Here is a 17485-nt window from a genome sequence, read left to right on the forward strand (position 1 = left end):
AATATTTATATTTGAAGAATACTATGGATGAACGGAACTTTTTCTCATTACCACCTTATAAGTACAAAAAGTAAACCCATCAGCTAATGAAATTACAAATACGTGTGCAAAAATGTTATCGCTACAGGATTTATTAGATGGCATTACAGCGAGAATATTGATGATAGTGTCCGCGTACAAAAATGCTTTGAAACAGTTAGTTATACAGTAATTGGGGTTGTGGTGGCTCGTCTGGTCAAAGTGAGTATAAACAAACACTTCCAGAGGAGTCTGAACATGTGTCACACTCATACTTTTTCGTCGCGTCTGTTGTGCCCATGAGATTAATTGATGAAATGACTTGTTTGGCAAAATCCTGTGCCTTCCTCCATGACATTTTGTCCTCCTATTTTAATTGAGTTTTCGAAAGAAACTCGAGAAAACAAACTGTTGTTAACGATATTCAGAATCAAATTGATTCTTTGAGTCCATCGTTGATTGTTAAAATAAAAAATAAATAAAATATATACGTTGCAAAAATATACGTCAATCATATTTGATTGGTATTATATTCCATCTTCGGTACACAAGATATTGATTCACGGAGAGGGTATAATTAATCATTTTACAGTGTTACCTATCGGGACAACTTTCAGATGAAGCTCAAGAAACTCATAATACAAGAAAAATTATTACACCACGCAAATGCTCAAGATCTGCTACAAATGAAGATCTATTTCACACGTTACTTTGTACTTCTGATTCATATATTACTAGTATCCGAAAACCTTATGTTAAAAATCGAAAGGAGCTTGACGAGAAGACGCTACGTCTATTGAAAGTGGACCAAATCGTCACTGATTCTGAAAAATATATTAATTATATGACAATAATAAAGGTTTAACTGCTTCCGTGGCCGAACGGTTACCATGCCGGACTGCCACGCAGAGGTCCCAGGACTCCCAGACCGGGAGAAATATTTGTGTGGCCTACATTTATTTCTCTCGTGAGTTTGGATGTAATTTGTGTATGTCCATGGCACCCGCGACACAGGGTTTCCTTATTGCGGGCCATGTGAGTGTGTGCGTTATTATTATTATATTAATAGGTCATGATAGAAGAGAGAGAGACTGGAGTTTAAAACAGATATCCGAAATAATAACAAATAAGTTTTTTTCTTGTCTCGTATTTTTATTTTGTATTATTTTAAGTAAAATTTATAAACACTTTTAATTTATTTTATGAATAAAGAATTATCGTAGCCAAGGCATTTCTATTATTTTTTTTTTTTGTAAATAGTGAGGTGGGTAGTATTTACCAGAAGATTTAAGATTTTGTACATTTTTTTCTCTCAATTACGGGTAGTTAAATAAAAATGTATAATTATGCAATTAAAACAGTCATAATTCCACTAAGTATAAAAATAATTTAAAGGCGTATCTCGAAAAACAAAAAGTCACACACATGCATTTCTCGAAAAACAAAAAGTTACATGCATGCATTTTTGATCCGTAACTAACCTAAATTTTCCATAGTGCAGCGGCGCGCGCACGTCCATCACCCCACTCACGGTATTCACTTCCCCCACCCCGACCATTTTACCCCGTTGCAGCTATTCCTGGTGCTAGGCCTGCTGCTGCGCCTGTACCTGGTGTTCCTTTCGCATTTTGCGCTTATCTTCGATCTCTTTTTGTATACAGTATATCTTTTCGGCGAGCAAATGATAGTACTCTGAGCGCGTGTTCGCCATTTCGTAAATATCGCCTTCTATCTTTCTTGCGTACGGGACTAAGTTGTGCATTCTCTTGTCTAGCATCGCTATGGGGTCCGGCTTTGGAAAAATAGCTTGCACCCTACAAGATAAAACTGTAGTAAATAATTTAAATTATCTAAAGAAATTCTCTGATACAATAACAATGTCTTCTTTAAACTTTATCAATTAACAACTAAATATAAATTGTAGCAACGCTTTAGAGAACTACACATTTTTGAGTAGTTTACAATAATTTGTCGACTTTCGTAAGACCTACAATTTATAAACAAGGTGGTTTCTGAGATCGGCTGTTATAGACCGGTGCCATTCCTTCTCGCAGACAGGGCTTGTCGCCACGAGGCCACCAGGAAGCTGGAATGTACAGGTACCCATCTGCCAAAAATATCTCTGTAAAATACTCATCCTACTAAATTAACTAAAATAAATTAAAAAAAAAATAAAAGCCATAACATAAGTTTTGAAAATTTACAAATATTAATAATAATAATAATAATTCATTTATTTATTCAGATAAGTCACATCCAATATTACAAAAAAGACTAAAAAGATTAAAATTAAAGAAATTCACACAATAAATAAATCAAAATCAAAATATCACAAAATAAATCAAAATAAAATAAAACATGTCAGAATATTTACAAATCGGCAAAAGTCAATTAAAATTAAATTAAATTAAAAGTAATTAAATCAATTTTTCTTTCGATTCATTCATTTATGTCAATTAACCTAATAATACTTATGAAACACTGGTGCATGTAAAGACATCCAGTGCCCCATGAACGGACCATCAGTGCGACCATAAATATGCTATTTTGATCTTGGATTTGCGATAGAGTTGTTCGTTAAACACCAACCAAAAAATAAAAAACAACAAAAAAACAAAACCAAAAAACAGTACTAACAAGTTGGGGCTGTTGTTGTTGCAAGTCAGGCTGCGATTGTTGCAAAAGCTGCCGTTGCTTGGTCTGCTGCTGTGGCACGACATCCGCGAGGCCGTGCGTGCACAGAACGCCCATGCGCGGGAGTGGCGTACACGGGTAGCATACTCCCGGCCCCATGTCCCCGTCGCCCATGCTGGACACGGACGTCATCTCGTATGCCTGCTGTGGGCACACCGCTCGTTTTATCACGGCGCATGACAATAACACCAATTTCATTATCGCGGCGTAGAGCGACCGCATCGTTTTTCCTACAACAACGTAGAACGCAACCATTTCTAATATACTAGGTTAATAGCTAGCTTATTCTTGGTAATTAACAGCAGCCGTGTATCTGATACACTAATATAATCGTAATCGTTATTTTTAACTTTATTTTTATTTTATTTTCAACGAAAAAATCACGGACACTATTGTTGTGATCTTTTTTCGCGTCAGCCAGACAGATAGTGAACGCCACTGAAATCTAAATAAATAGGCACTAGAAGTGTAAACAACGCTTATATCTTCAAAAACGGGTGTCGCTGCTTTCCCACCTGCCCTCCCAACATATGCACAGATCCAAACATAATGAAACGTACGTTCCTTTTTCCTGTTTCGGATACCCTGTTGTCTTTAACGTCGACACATTTGGGGGAACTGAAAATAAAAAATATTTACGTACATTTCCCAGTCATTGCCTCAGTGGCCGAACGGTTACCATGCCGGACTGTCACGCAAAGGTCTCAGGTTCGATACCCAAGTCGGGAGAAATATTTCCATGGCCTTTTCCTTGCCTTGCCTTGACATTTATTTGTCTTGTGAGTTTGGGTGTAATTTGTGGTTGTCTATGTGTGTGTCCTTGGGACCCGCGACAAACCCTGTTTGTGCGGGGCTATATTGAGTGTGTGCGTTAATATTATTATTATATTGTATTAAAAATATGTATGAAAAGTAAATGATATCCTTTCACGTCAAGTTAACACTTATTTACGTTTATCAGTTTTCTAAAACGTTTTATTGTTTAAACATAATTTTACATGTCCATAAATAACACATATCGACGCCTTAGTTTCTCAAAAACGTATCTTATGAAGAGTGATTATTCAGGATGGCAAAATTTCTATTTTATTTTAAATTTCTTATCAAGGATGTTAATTTGGATGCACTAATTTAAGAATAGGTAAAAGCCAGTGTGTGAACATGAAGGAAATTTGATGTGAAATCATCCTGCAAATATGTATATACATTGCATTTTTTGCATTTCAGTTACTTTTTTTAAGATACGAGTTTGAGAAAGCAAGGCGACAATATGTGTATTATTTACCACTGTTACAATAACGCACAAAACATTTATCTCAATAGTTTATCAAAACCAAAATAAAAGTGTCTAGTCTGATCATTAGCTCACAACTGCAATATTACAAAAAATACCATATCGTAGATGATAATATATTACATTATCTCATTTATATTTGAGAGCTTCATTTATTTACGTTGGTTCACGTTGACAACGACACGAATAAACTGATTCTTATAGTGAATAATTTTATTTTAATAAAAACAGCTTACCGGTGATATTTTATTCCTGTATTAGTATAATTACAGCTAGTGGAAGAGTTTCAGCAATTTGAAATGCTGCAAAACACCATATTTACACACTGTTTCGCTTTGAACAATACTGTTCTGTGACAATATGTCACTGTGTAGGTGTACGACTTCTATTGCCTATTATTTAGATTTCTGTGGTGGGCGCGTGTTGTTGTAAACGATATGAACTGCTTGGTTTAATGAAGGGAACCTCAACTTTCAACTACAACTTTAGGAGTAAACACGTTTTTTAATATTTTTTCCCAAGGACGTAAAAGCGAGTGTCTCGGATGGCGGTCGGACCCTACTGAGAACTCGGATAAGTCTTTATTCACGTTGTGCAATTTGTTTATCAAATGTATAAGGAAAATACGTTTAAAAATTGATTTTCCTCTTCTGGTACGAAATTACGATATGTTATGTACTTGTACTTAATTAAACAACATCCTCCGAATGCTAATTCAAGATATTAAGCTAATCCGAATACTAAGTCAGGGATTAGGGTATCTTCCAATTTCGGCGGTTCGTCCTATACGTGCGAATAAGTGTGTCGAGGTTTCTTAATTATGATTTCACACAGTGAATTCTAAAATTTCATTATTTCGGTTCTTTGGACGCGGACAAGTGTGCGATCACCATTGTCGCGTCCAGCTTCCGTGGATGACCAGCGTCCAGCCTCCATGGATGACCAGACTGACACGCCGCAAAGACAGACTTAGTAGACTGGCAGGAATTCGAAATTAGACCGACTTTATTTTGGACAAAAGAAGACGACCGACCTTCCTTTTCTTGACAGAGGACAACGAGGGCAGTCCTTACTAAACCACCGACGCGAGCGGACGACTTCTCCTGACTGAACTGTACAGACAGTACAACCATTCCAGACCATTTGTACATACTAAAGTATAATGTAATTTTACTCCGCCCCTATATAATAGTTTTAAATTAATAGTGTTGTATAAAACATAAGGAGGTTGTCTACTCGTATTTCGCGCTCATCCCGACAGTGTCATTGTCACTGTGTGCATTAACATCTTGTGAAATACGACTGCGGTTGACAAGAGGTGCGACGACGGGTACGTATTCGCTGCTGTAGTTAAGGACAGACAAAGCGTGTCAATCTTCATTTACATTAATTTTGTTGTACGTTGATTCCTGTTTTAACTTTGACCACATACATCATCTATACATCCTTAACAGAGGGAACCAGTAGAAGGGGTCTGTCATCTGTCTATCTAAACGAGCAAACAGAAAATTTGTATGAGATCGTCGAATGTTAGCCAATTTGTAAGAGCTCTGTTTTTATAATGCGTTCGACAGGTCCGGGTCCGCCAGAGATGCCCTGGGTCTCTCTGGCGGACCCGGACTTGGTTATGGACTCGCTGGGGTTTGTGGTTAGCTGCAACTTTAAGACCGTCTTCAAAAGGTGCTCTGCAGCTTCGCCTCCACTAATTCCGAGTCACCTATAAGCCTCTTGCCATGATTCCGAGTCACCTATAAGCCTCTTGCCACGTTTGTTAATTGAATCCAAAGTGGCTAGTTGATATGTGGCAGAGCCATCCCAAAGGTGGCAGCAGTACTCCATGCAAGACCGGACTTGTGTTCGGTACAGCTGAAGCAACTGTCCCGGTATAAAGTAACGCCTCACCCTGGAAAGGATCCTAAGCTTCCTTGCCGCATTTTTGGCCACGGATTCGTATCTGCCGAACTTCAAATTAGACGACAGGTCCATTTCAGGTAGCTGGAAACAGTCGGCTATCGGTATTGGTATTGCCCCAAGAAGAGAAGAGAGAGAGACTGCCTGGAGTGTTAAATCTAAACGGCTAACCGTGGACTCTCGACAAGACTGGATTTCATCTCCACTGACACTTGCATTGGTCAAGTATCTATCTACAACTGTGCTGTCATCAGCATACGCAAAAGTACCTGGAATTAACATATCATTGATATGCGGCAGAAAGAGAGTTGCAGACAGTACGGAACCCTGAGAAACTCCGTCATCTCTCGCCATATGTTCGGAAGAGTAGCCTTCTAAGACCACTCGAATCGAACGTTCGCTCAAGAAATACGAGATCTAATTGTAAAGGTCAGCGGGCAGTCCATAAGAGGGAAGCTTACTTAAAAGGCTTGCGTGCCTGACCCTGTCAAAGGCTTTAGAAATATCCAAAGACACTGCAAGTGCTTCGCCTTGTTTTTCTATAGCCTCGTTCTATATGTGACATACACAATAAGATCCCCAGTCGTCGGATTCCGTACTAGCGATCACTGTGGAGGTGGTTGTCTTATACAAATCTTACAAGAAATATATTAACTTACTAACAAACCAATTTGTTCCATTAAAATACCTACGAGTAGTACAAAATATAAGTTTGTACAGTAGACACCTATCTAAAATACACGTACAGAAAATAAATAAAACAATATATTGTAGACAGTAATTAAACCTGTCACAGAGGTTTTAGTTTATTGACGGGGTCCTCCGTCAAATATAATATTTCCCGCTTTTTTCTTGTAACTCGTCAATGATAACAATGAATGAATGAATGAAGTTTTATTTATTTCTCAATCACAAAACAGGCTTAAGACTAAGGAACTTAAGGTTAAAATACAAGACTAAAAATTGGTCAGACTGTTTTGTGAGAGACTGGTGCCCGAGATAGGTATAGAAAAACCTGAATTACGGGTCACCAGGCTTCCACTCTGCAGTTGAGCAATTTGGTTGTGGCACAGAGGTTGTGACAAAGGATAAAATATATAAAAGTTAGTGGAATATTCCGGATTTAGAATAATAAAGGTACTAGTGAACTAAACTTAGTATTTAAAAGAACCCTCTCAAGGTTTAAAACTAAGTAAACTCACAATCTGAAAAGTGTGAGAATGAGTGAGGGAGTGTTTATAAGGTGAATGTGTTACTGATTAGGTGTGTAAGAATTGTACGTATGGGGTGTGTGGAATGTATAGTGAGCGAATGTGTTAAGGCGAGAGAACTACGACTTGGGAACAGTTAAATGAGAGATGTTTTATTTGAGGATAAGAAGAAGTTCTCAGTCTCTTCATAATTTTGGGTTTTAATTCAATGGGATACAGTTTTTTTGCAGAGTGATTTTGGGAGAGCGTAAAAAGAAAGCTTTGTGTTTAATTTGTTGTACAAGTAGGGAGCGAGGAAACATAACAAATGTTGGGAAAAACTGGTGTTAACAGAATGGGCTTGGCAGACCGTACCCTTTCTACGTTTATCCTCGTTGATATTAGGATCAAATGCAAGTAGGGAGTGCTTTTTGAGGACAGTGTTACATACAAATAGTTGTCTAACGGTAAGCACATCCCATAGCTTATAGAGTTCGCTAGTTGGGTAACGGTAGGGAAGACCAGCTCCCACCTTCAAAATAGCTCGCTGAGCCCGTTCAAGTTCAATGAGATGAGTTTTAGAGGCTCCACCCCATGACGTTATACAATACCCTGAAACTGATTGGCAAAGGGCAAAGTAGACAGTGGTCAGAGTTTTCTGGTCAGCCACATACCGTAACGTCCTGAAAATGTAGATAAGCTTGCGGAGACGAGGACTACAGAGTCAATATGGGGTTTGAAAGTAGGAGACTGATCTATGATAATGCCTAGGTATCGAATTGATTCAGTTCTAATAATATGAGGACAAGGGTAGTCTAGGTGACTAAGGTTACAAGATGTATGCACGCTGAGAGTTAAATCCAACGACGGCAGAAGATGGGATCTAAGTGCGAAAGTCATATATTTGGTTTTTAAAACATTCAGGGTTAACTGATTCTGTCGCAGCCAGGTACACACGACATTGAGACCATTCACCGCAGAGGCAAACACCTCACTACAGCTCCGTCCAATGACGAAAAGCGCCGTATCATCAGCGAAGGTCAGAATCCTGATATAGGGAAGCTTAAGGTTGCACAGTGTGTTAATAAAGACCAAGAACAAGGTAGGCCCAACAATACTACCTTGGGGGACGCCGTAGGTGACGGGGAGTTCATCGCTCAGCCAATGATCGATCCCAACACACTGTTTCCGGTTAGTCAAGTAATCCCTGAAAAGACCAAGAGGAATTCCTCTCACCCCCAGCTCCTCGACCCTGCAAATGAGATGGGGTACAGAAACTGTGTCAAATGCTTTTGCTAAGTTGAGAAATATAGTAAGACATTTCCTTTTATTATCAAGGTTGGTCACTATAGAATCGACCAGTTCGTGAACAGCATCATCAGTGGATAATCTAGTACGGAAACCAAATTGAGAAGGTGATATTAGGTTGTGAGATTCTAAGTAACCGATAAGCCCTTTGTTCATAATCCGTTCAAGAATTTTAGACATTTCTGGAAGAATGGAGATGGGTCTAAAATTATTGGCACAGCCTCAGTCTCCACCCTTGTGAATAGGCTTTACGAGCGCAGTCTTGAATGCCCGAGGGAACACGCCGACGCCGGTTGAGAGAGCTAAGTTGCAGATGTGTGAGATTGGTAAAGCGAATATGCACATATCTTTGTTAAAAAACTTGCCTGACACCTGATCCAGACCCACAGCGCTATCATCTTTAAGCTTCACAATGAGTCCTCACACCTCTTCCACATCAGTAGGCAATAAAACAAGCGAGTTGCTGGGGGTCGGTGTAGTACGAGTGAGTACGGTGTAGTGAGAGTGCGTTTAGAAGGGATTGTTCAGCAAGTTTTTTACCGACACCCACAAAGAATTTATTAACGTCATTGACGCTTTTTTGCGAATTTACAATAAATTGTCGATGTCTTTCAATTTCTCATTATAGTACTTACACGAGTGTCGAATATGATGATCTCATATGATCTCTCTATGATGTGTTCAAAAACCGCAAATTACGACCAGCATAAAGATAAAATGTTTTTTTAGAACAAATTTCTTATCTGTGAAATAATAGATTGTACAACAAGTGTATAAAACCCGTAATTTTACCCGAGACGAGTATATCCTTAATACTTAAGTCGAGGGTAAAATGGGTTTTAAGAACGAGTTGTACCCTCTGCTTTTCACTTCGATTGCGAGGAAATTAAACAGCAATATTACAAATAAAAAGTAACACAACTATTGCCAAGAAAAAATAAGAATTTCCGCCAATATACTACTTTTTTCTTTTCTTTTTTCAGTTATATTTTACAAGTTTTTACTTTATATGCATTTCTATTTATTATAATGACTATTTATTGTCTACTTTTTAATTTTGTAATATAACACGGTTTAAAAAAAACAAAAGTAAAACTTTATTTTATAAAGTTCTAGTGTGCGTGGCTGTTGGTGCAGGCGTCATTGCGTCGGTCTTAAACCCACACTCGTTTTTTGATGCCTTTCATTATGTACCAGGCACATAAAATAATGTATTTTTGGTACCGAAGGAGATTCTGGGAATATTAAAGTTAATTAATTGTAGTAATAAAGCGAGTCTATACTACCGTTCACTATTTTATCAAATTTCATCCAAAAGGACACGTCTGTTGATTAGAGAACCAATATTATACCTTATGGCGGCCGTTTCTTATTTATGCTACAGAGAAAAAATAAATTATTCAAAGTTTAAAAGAAATTGTAATAGATAAATTAACGTCTCTTTTAATAATATGAAAGTAGAAATGGGACTTGGAACAACAACAGTTGAAGTAAGAAAAGGATGTCGAGCATGCAAAGTAGAGGCGAACAATTTGAGTAAAATTTGTAATAGTATCGAGTTCTTAGGTTTTCGCGATTGTTACATATAGGAAATGAAACTATTTTTCCAGATTTAAATTGCGTATATTTGTTTTGTCAAATAAACCGAAGTTTCGGTCCCTTTACAGGTCCCATGCTCACGGTTGACTTTGTTTGAAAAAACAAATATACTCGATTTAAATCCGGAAATATAGTTTCATTTCCTATTTGTAATAGTATTTAAAAAAAAACAAGAACATAAACACTTATGTTCTTGTCTTGTGTTATAGGGGTTAAGTAGCTCGCGTCCGTAGGCTGTGTACCCTCGAAACCGTACACGTGACCCCTGGTTGGTGCCTATTAAGATACAAATTCCGGTGGAAGACCTTAGTCGTGTCTGGTGACCGCCCTCTGGGCGAAACCTAGCCGCCAAACAGCTATGGCTGTGTTGGCTCCCTTATAGTTGCGCTGGGAATCTAGACGCAGAGGGTAGCGGGATCCGAAGCACGGTGCTAGGTAATTAGCTGATTAGCCTCCAGTGAAAGGCTGCACCGCCAACTCGCGAAAAATCCCGGGTGTTCCATCTTGCCGGTTGGCGACCGGATGAAAGGACCCGATGGTCACTCCCGGGAGGGGTTCGGGCGTCCCCGCGCGCTCCAGTCTAGTTTCCCATCGGCGTACCATATAGGCAAACGCGTCCCGTCGTCGGTCACATCGTCGCTTAACATCAGGTGAGATTGTAGCCAAGTGTGTGTCTATTATATATTAAAAAAAGTCTGTTTCTATTATCTCTGATTTTAACGTCGTAATTCAAAATTTAGTTAGTACTTTGTAGTATCTCTTTTGACTACTTGTCGAATTGCTATGATAAGAAGCACATGCTTGGAACTTGGTACTAAATAGGGTTAATACCAAAATCATGTTTAGTTTTATTCAAGTGAATTTAGAAATGTACATTTTTATTACTTTAATTATTATTTTTTAAATTTAAAAGCTCGCAAGTCTTTTCTTGGAGAATATTTGTTTGAAATTGTAATTTATTTAGAATAGTAGCACATTACAGAATACAGCAAAATTTATTTTGTGCTATTATAAATACATAATAAGTTATTTTGATGTAAAGGCGAGATGTCGTGTAGTTCAATAAATGTAATAAAATAATTTAAAAAATCCTGTTTCTATTACCGCGACACCTAGGACATGGGGTCTATGGATGAAAAGCTAATAAATGACCCCCAAAACTCAAAAAAGAAATTTGTTGGTCCATATCTGTATAATACAAATAAACTATAGCATTTTAAAATCTAATTGTTCTTGTTTTTAACTTCCTTGCATTGTAAATGAGAAACATTATAATTTAATAGCAATTGAAAACGTCCGGGTTGGTAAAACAAGAAGGCGGAGGGCTTCAGCCTCTGTAACACGGTGTAGCATTAACGTCTCCCGATACGATTTTATTGTCACTAACGTGACTTTCAATATGTACAATTCTTCTGCACTGTTTAAATTTCACAATTCCCAACTTTCCCTTTACGTAGGCGATGGTCGCGATGATTGCGGATGGGACGTATTCGCCCTCCAATATCGAGTCGATGGGCCACTAGGCACACTGTTCCCCGCTACATGCGCTGCTCGCTACCGTGCGCTGTTCACACAACTGTGGCGCGTGAAGCGCATAGAATACTCGCTGCATGAGGCTTGGCGTGAACATATATTGCTACAGAAGAGACTCAAGTGTATGCCAGGTGAGAAAAACACACAAACACACACACACACACACGCACGCACGCACGCACGCGCGCACACACACACACACACACACACACACACACACAAACACACACACACACACACATTTTAGTAGCAGAAGAGCTGTGAAAGAGTTCGTCCAGAGAGGTACTGCCACCTTACCTATATCTGCCGCCGAGCACTAATGTGAGCATTACTGCGTTCCAATTTTGATGGGTATGGGTGTTGGTGAAATTACAGACACATGGGACTTGTCAACTTTTTGCGATTTAAAGCTCTGAATGGATTGCAACTGCTTAACACCAGGCGCACGACTTTTTCGTTCCGTCACTTGGTATCATAAAAAAAAACAACGAATGGCACGAGAGCATCTGTATAATGTATTTTTCTTGTATCATAAAAAAACATACACACGACAGACAGCAATAAATTTTGAGAACATTGATCCTATATTATCCTATATGACTATCAGATGTGCTATCAGAAATACTCATTCTTCAACAAAAATATGATACAGTCCCATAAAATTACTAATTTAAATTCATTACAACATTAATGGTGTAAATAAAAATAACATTCGGTATTTAAATTGGAACTCAAGTCACACAGACCAGATATACCAGTCAAAAATATTGCTATGAAATGTCTAAATGTGTTAATAAAATATGGTGTAATAAAAATTATGGTGACCAAACTGGCTGTATTTCTTATGAATGTAACATTACCAAAAATTCATAAATTTGTCGAATAAGGCTATTTAGAATGATGTCTATGAGCACATGAACTATAGTGATATGATACTACGCGCTCTATACTACTAGCAAATAGTACTATAATCATATCTGAAAGGACATACTTTTGAGGTCTCAAAATATAATATCATGTCGATTCATACTGGAAATGTGTGACCATGCGTACGCACAAAAAAAAATCGTGAAATTTACCTAGTGCATTACAATTTGTGTCCATGCTCAGAGGTATGGGGATTAATGCGTCGTGTATCCTGCCTCCGTGCCGAAGCTTTACGGCTGTGCGGCGCGCTGCAAGAGGCCAGCAGCGTAGGCGCAGAGGCCGCGTGGGACGAGTTGATTACCGCCGCTACAGCCCGGCAGCATCTTGACGCCTTACTAAGACTGCACCACCAGGCTCTCGACAAACACTCTATACATGCAATGATACATCATTCCACACAGGTATTTTAACAGATTTTCCTCCTTTTTTGTATGCATAAACACATAAACAGCAAATTTTTTTTATGATTAAACATTTTATATTGCAGGAGCTACAGTCATATTTGGGTAACGTGTTAAACGAGACTCTCAATCTTCGCAACTTCGAGGCGATGCTTCATGCTGGTATTATTGCTGAGCTTGAGAGACGTGAAGATATTGAAGCATTGAAAGCTGAACGAGTTTCCAAAGGTAACGTTGTACTATTGGCAGCTCAATGTCAATAACAAAACAAAACCAAAAATAAATAATTTTTTAGGAGAATATGGCTTTACATCTGCCGATGAAGCTCGTGATAAAGAGAAGCGCAAAATCTTCCTACAATTTTTGGCTAGTCGAAAAGCAGACTTGAATGTTTGGGCCCGAACATACAGGTAATTCAGTTTTTAACTACTTACCATTGACCTACCAATAAATGGACATCGGGTCTAATACAAAAACCACGAAAAAAATGTACGAAGTTAACCATAACGAAATGTAAAAAACTAAAATATTCAAGTTCTTAGGTTTTCGCGATTGTTACACATAGGAAATGAAACTATTTTTCCGGATTTAAATCGCGTATATTTGTTTTTTCAAACAAACCGACGTTTAGGGCCCTTCACATGTCCCATGGTCACGGTTGACTGAGGTGGTACAGTCTTCAACCAGTTATGTCTAATATTGATGCAAACGACCCTATTTTTAAAATATACGCGATTTAAATCCGGAAAAATAGTTACATTTCCTATAAAATATTCAATTTAAATTGTAACGTCATTGCAGTACTGCCTAATTTTCCTTGCAACAATTTAAGGGCCCAAAAACACCATATTCAGTTTCTACTGGAAATTTAACAAAATGCACTATATACTTCGACTGAAAATTACTTGAACACAACAGTAATGGAATAGCCTTTATCGTAAATATTAATTAATTTTTACGTAATGGGCCTCTTTCCATCTTTTGCGCATGCAATTTGTAGAAAAGGACAATTAGCTATTTGATTATTTTGTGTGCTTTTGTGATTTATATTTACGATTCATTTATATATAAATTAAATACTATAAAACTGTACAAAATAACACTTTTAAATAAGAACTATAATAACACAATATATTTGTTTAGTGAAAATATGACACAATATCCTGTTTTTACACTTCACTGTAGTAATTTTTACTTTTTACACTTTACTGCAGTCATTTTTACAAGTTATCATTATATGGTACTGCATGATTGACAACAGCGCTGTCAGTCGAACAAACAAAGACTGTTGCGCGATTGACGCTCTGTATGCGATTTTAACGCCCTATAGGTGCGGACACTTTTTAGCGCGAACCCGGCGTCCATTTATTGATAGGACAATGCTACTTACAGAATATACCAATTTCCAAAACAAAACTAAATAATATATGTTTTGTTTCATATATAGAAGTCACGTTACAACATTAATATTGAAGCTGGCATTGCATCCAGAGGTATCACTACAGACTCTGGCGTTCCGACTTGACTACAGTGATTTCTACAAACGTGGCGACGCAAAACTGCACCAACCTCTTACTTATCAGCACAAACGAATGAGCGAAATTGGATTTGATATGGCCAAGGTGTGTGATGTTTGAATATCACGATACTTTATGTTAAATATAGGGTGTAAAAAATATACCGATTTACTTTTTCCTGAGAGACTTATTTATTCATGTGTAGTCCAAACATATTCCAATAATTTGTAAGATAAAAAAAGTGTTTCTTCGTTTTCCCAGAATTTGTTCCCGTAATCAGTAATCATCAAGGGTCAGATTAGGATGTTCCTAATGAGTACATAAATATTAGATACAAGGAGTGACATAGGGTGATAAAACCGTCAAATATTAATTAATTAGTTTTTTCGAACTCCGGATTTCCGGATACAGTTTTTTACATCGTAAGATAAAACTGCACATCAAAGAAGCTGAAGTAGGATTTTTTTTAAAGTAAATTCTAATAGCGCTATTTAAAAAATGCTGTAGATAACTAACTTAGTTTTATGAGCTAAAAGCAAAAGCTTCTTTCTACGTAATGCGGATATTGTAGATACTTTTTAATACCTACCTATAATATAAAATCTATTTTACTTTAAAAACAAGCATTAATAAAAATTGCTGGGAAATTTGAAAAAAGTAATTAATTAACATTTTGTGGTTTTAACCCCTTCGAGTCACTCTTTGTATCTATATAGACAATATGTACTCATTTGGAACACTCTTTTCCGACCATTGGTAGTTGTACAGTCTTTTAAAGATGAAATCTGTATTTTTGTGCTCTTCACAATACCCATAATAATTGTTACAATTAAGCCATTTTTTTATTTCCGCAGAAAAAGAACTTAGATGGTGCAAAGAAGAAGTGACAATTCGTACACGCAAAACCGAATTCCACATACATACGTTTCGGCTTCATTTACGTTCGTGCGTCCTGTATTCACTTCCACTTTACTAATAATAGGTGTTTGTTTGTTGTGGCTTTCCATTTCAAAACACATTTCTCGTTACATTGTTATCTTTACAAAATATACCTCAAAAGTCTGTCTCAAAGAATTTTAAACATTTAAAAGTAAATGCAATTATATATAGAAACTACCATTTCTAAAGACTTGTAGAAATAAATAGTATAGAATGTCGCAATAAATGTTTGTTATGTAACCCACTTACTTTAAAAACCAAAACATTTTCTAACTTGTCGTAACTTGGATGTTTAAACATGTTAAAAAAACTTTTTCTCGTAGGTAATGTCAGATTTATTACAAGTAAATACTTTTATTTTGAAGGAGCACCAATTTACTAAAACTTGTTAACGATGTGTTATTGTTTAATGCTCTCTAATAAGTGCCATGTATGAGTTACTATTAATTAATTATGAATCTTGGTGAGAAATAAACATTTTTTAATACTTTAATATTTTTTCACCCCCTTTAATATTTATTTTTGTGACAAAAAATCAAAAAGTAGCCTATGTCCATCACCTAGGTCCCATCTATCTCTATACTTAGATTTGTTATTTATTTTTTAACACAATATACTAGTTTCTACTAGACTTTCGTGTTATTGTTATAACACTCTCTAAATTACACTAAAATTAATTTTTCTTTAGTCGAAACTCATGTATTTTGTTAAAGAAGTGCATAAAAGAGTTAGCAATTTTGCCGCACCGTTACTTACAAAACCGCAGGTACATGCAGTCGGATTATTTTTTTCTACATGGAAAATGATTGGAACTTTACTGTAAGTAACCCAAGCACATTACGTTTTCGTATATTTTGAGATAAAAAATAAAATGTATATTTTAAATTATCATAATATTCTTTTTCTCCGAAACCATCAACTTTTCGAGAAATTATACAGGAATAAAAGTTGTTAGGAATGTTATTATCTATCATATTAAAAAAAATGAACTTGATACTCCACAAGTTATTCCTACGTCCGAGAGTTATCAATTTGGGCCCACTGTAAGTCATGTCTAAGTTCAGTCGTAAAGTACACTGCGCTACTTTCATTGGCGAACATGACTTAATTCGCGTGTCGCCATTTTTAGCTAAACGGGAAAAGCATTTAGGAAGGCAAGAGACTAGACGAGATGTCATGACTCCTTTTATTGGGATTGGGAGTTGCAGGTGGTAAATCCGCCGAGGGTTCGTCATCAAATCCCAAACTGCCTGCCCGTCCGATGCTGAACGCGTCTTCCCCAGACCGATTATACCGAAGGGCTCTTCCTTGTAGGTCCCATCCATTGAGCAGCCGCCCGGCCGAGGGCGTCATACTCATGCGCCACTTAGAAGTTACTCATGGGACACGCCACACTGTGTTAAGTGTCATACTAAGTCAAGTAAATTTATTTTCTGTTATCAATATCAAAAAATAAGGAACTAATATCGCAAACAGTGCTCGCGATGCCTCTCGCAACAAAGCGTTTGTTTTGCGGAGTTACTAGGAGAGAAATCAATACGGATCGTGAAATACTAATTCACGGCTTAACCCAGGTTAACTACACGATAATACACCTCATATACAAGAGTTTAGGCAGTTTTCATTTATAAAATCCAATATCAAAAAAAAAAATGTATATACAAAATATTTTTGTACTACTTTGCACAAAATTAAGACAACTACTATCCCGCTATCTACTGTATATTTGGGTCACTATAATAATGTTATTTTGTTGATATTTTTTGTCTATGTCTGCCGAAGGTGTAATTTTCCTGACGGTATAATAAACATGTCATGTCCATTTTGAAATATTCATATTTTTCAGAAAAGTAATACATATTTTTCCCGCGACACAGGGTTTCCCTAGTGCGGGGCTATGTCGAGTGTGTGCGTTATTATTAATATTATTTCTCTACTTTTCCACATTTAATGTTGACATCTGTCAAAAGTTGAAGTTACTGAACAAAAACGATGGAGCCAAGAGGTTTTATTTTTCTGTTGTCCATTAATTTTAAATCTCGTTTTCTATCTAACTTGCTTTTATCTATACAATTTTATTTTACAATTCACGCTAAATAAAACTTTAAAATAATAGGGGTTAAAGTATGAAATTGCCGATTTGTACTGAAAATC

At 37.0% G+C, this 17485-nt stretch overlaps 2 protein-coding genes across 6 annotated transcripts in view; one reads left to right on the plus strand and one right to left on the minus strand.

The window, feature by feature from the left end:
* Positions 1 to 15432, plus strand: part of LOC113233067 (gamma-tubulin complex component 3 homolog) — a 56545-nt gene extending 41113 nt beyond the window's left edge. For 3 of the 4 annotated variants that reach the window (XM_026468033.1, XM_026468035.1, XM_026468036.1), the window contains 6 exons: positions 11472 to 11678; positions 12658 to 12875; positions 12962 to 13103; positions 13171 to 13285; positions 14323 to 14497; positions 15247 to 15432. In XM_026468033.1, the coding sequence (XP_026323818.1) occupies positions 11472 to 11678; positions 12658 to 12875; positions 12962 to 13103; positions 13171 to 13285; positions 14323 to 14497; positions 15247 to 15279 (890 nt within the window). In that variant the 3' untranslated portion in view covers positions 15280 to 15432. The remainder of the gene's footprint in view (positions 1 to 11471; positions 11679 to 12657; positions 12876 to 12961; positions 13104 to 13170; positions 13286 to 14322; positions 14498 to 15246) is intronic. The other variant, XM_026468034.1, reaches the window with a different exon arrangement.
* Positions 1166 to 3533, minus strand: LOC113233069 (histone acetyltransferase p300-like). 2 transcript variants are annotated; one of them, XM_026468039.1, is made up of 4 exons: positions 3273 to 3533; positions 2656 to 2856; positions 2010 to 2125; positions 1166 to 1832 (listed from the first exon to the last, which is right to left on the minus strand). In XM_026468039.1, the coding sequence occupies exons 2-4, from the start codon at positions 2842 to 2844 to the stop codon at positions 1604 to 1606; spliced, it is 534 nt and encodes a 177-aa protein (XP_026323824.1). In that variant the 5' UTR covers positions 2845 to 2856; positions 3273 to 3533; the 3' UTR covers positions 1166 to 1603. The 2 variants fall into 2 exon arrangements, with proteins under 2 accessions (XP_026323824.1, XP_026323823.1); XM_026468038.1 differs by lacking the exon at positions 3273 to 3533 and having other exon boundaries at positions 2656 to 3002.
* Positions 15433 to 17485: the final 2053 nt, after the last annotated feature.

This window comes from Hyposmocoma kahamanoa, unplaced genomic scaffold, assembly GCF_003589595.1.
Source record: "Hyposmocoma kahamanoa isolate Upper Pololo Valley unplaced genomic scaffold, ASM358959v1 78, whole genome shotgun sequence".
In the NCBI taxonomy this organism is placed as follows: Eukaryota; Metazoa; Arthropoda; class Insecta; order Lepidoptera; family Cosmopterigidae; genus Hyposmocoma; species Hyposmocoma kahamanoa.

What these genes read in the sequence shown, in the direction of transcription:
- LOC113233069 (XM_026468038.1), bottom strand. Translation starts at nt 2,967, where the DNA reads ATGGTTGCGTTCTACGTTGTTGTAGGAAAAACGATGCGGTCGCTCTAC. An exon ending in AACAACAACAGCCCCAACTT is followed by an intron (nt 2,126 to 2,655) that starts GTTAGTACTGTT and finishes TATTTTTGGCAG; the next exon opens with ATGGGTACCTGTACATTCCA. An exon ending in AACCACCTTGTTTATAAATT is followed by an intron (nt 1,833 to 2,009) that starts GTAGGTCTTACG and finishes TTTATCTTGTAG; the next exon opens with GGTGCAAGCTATTTTTCCAA.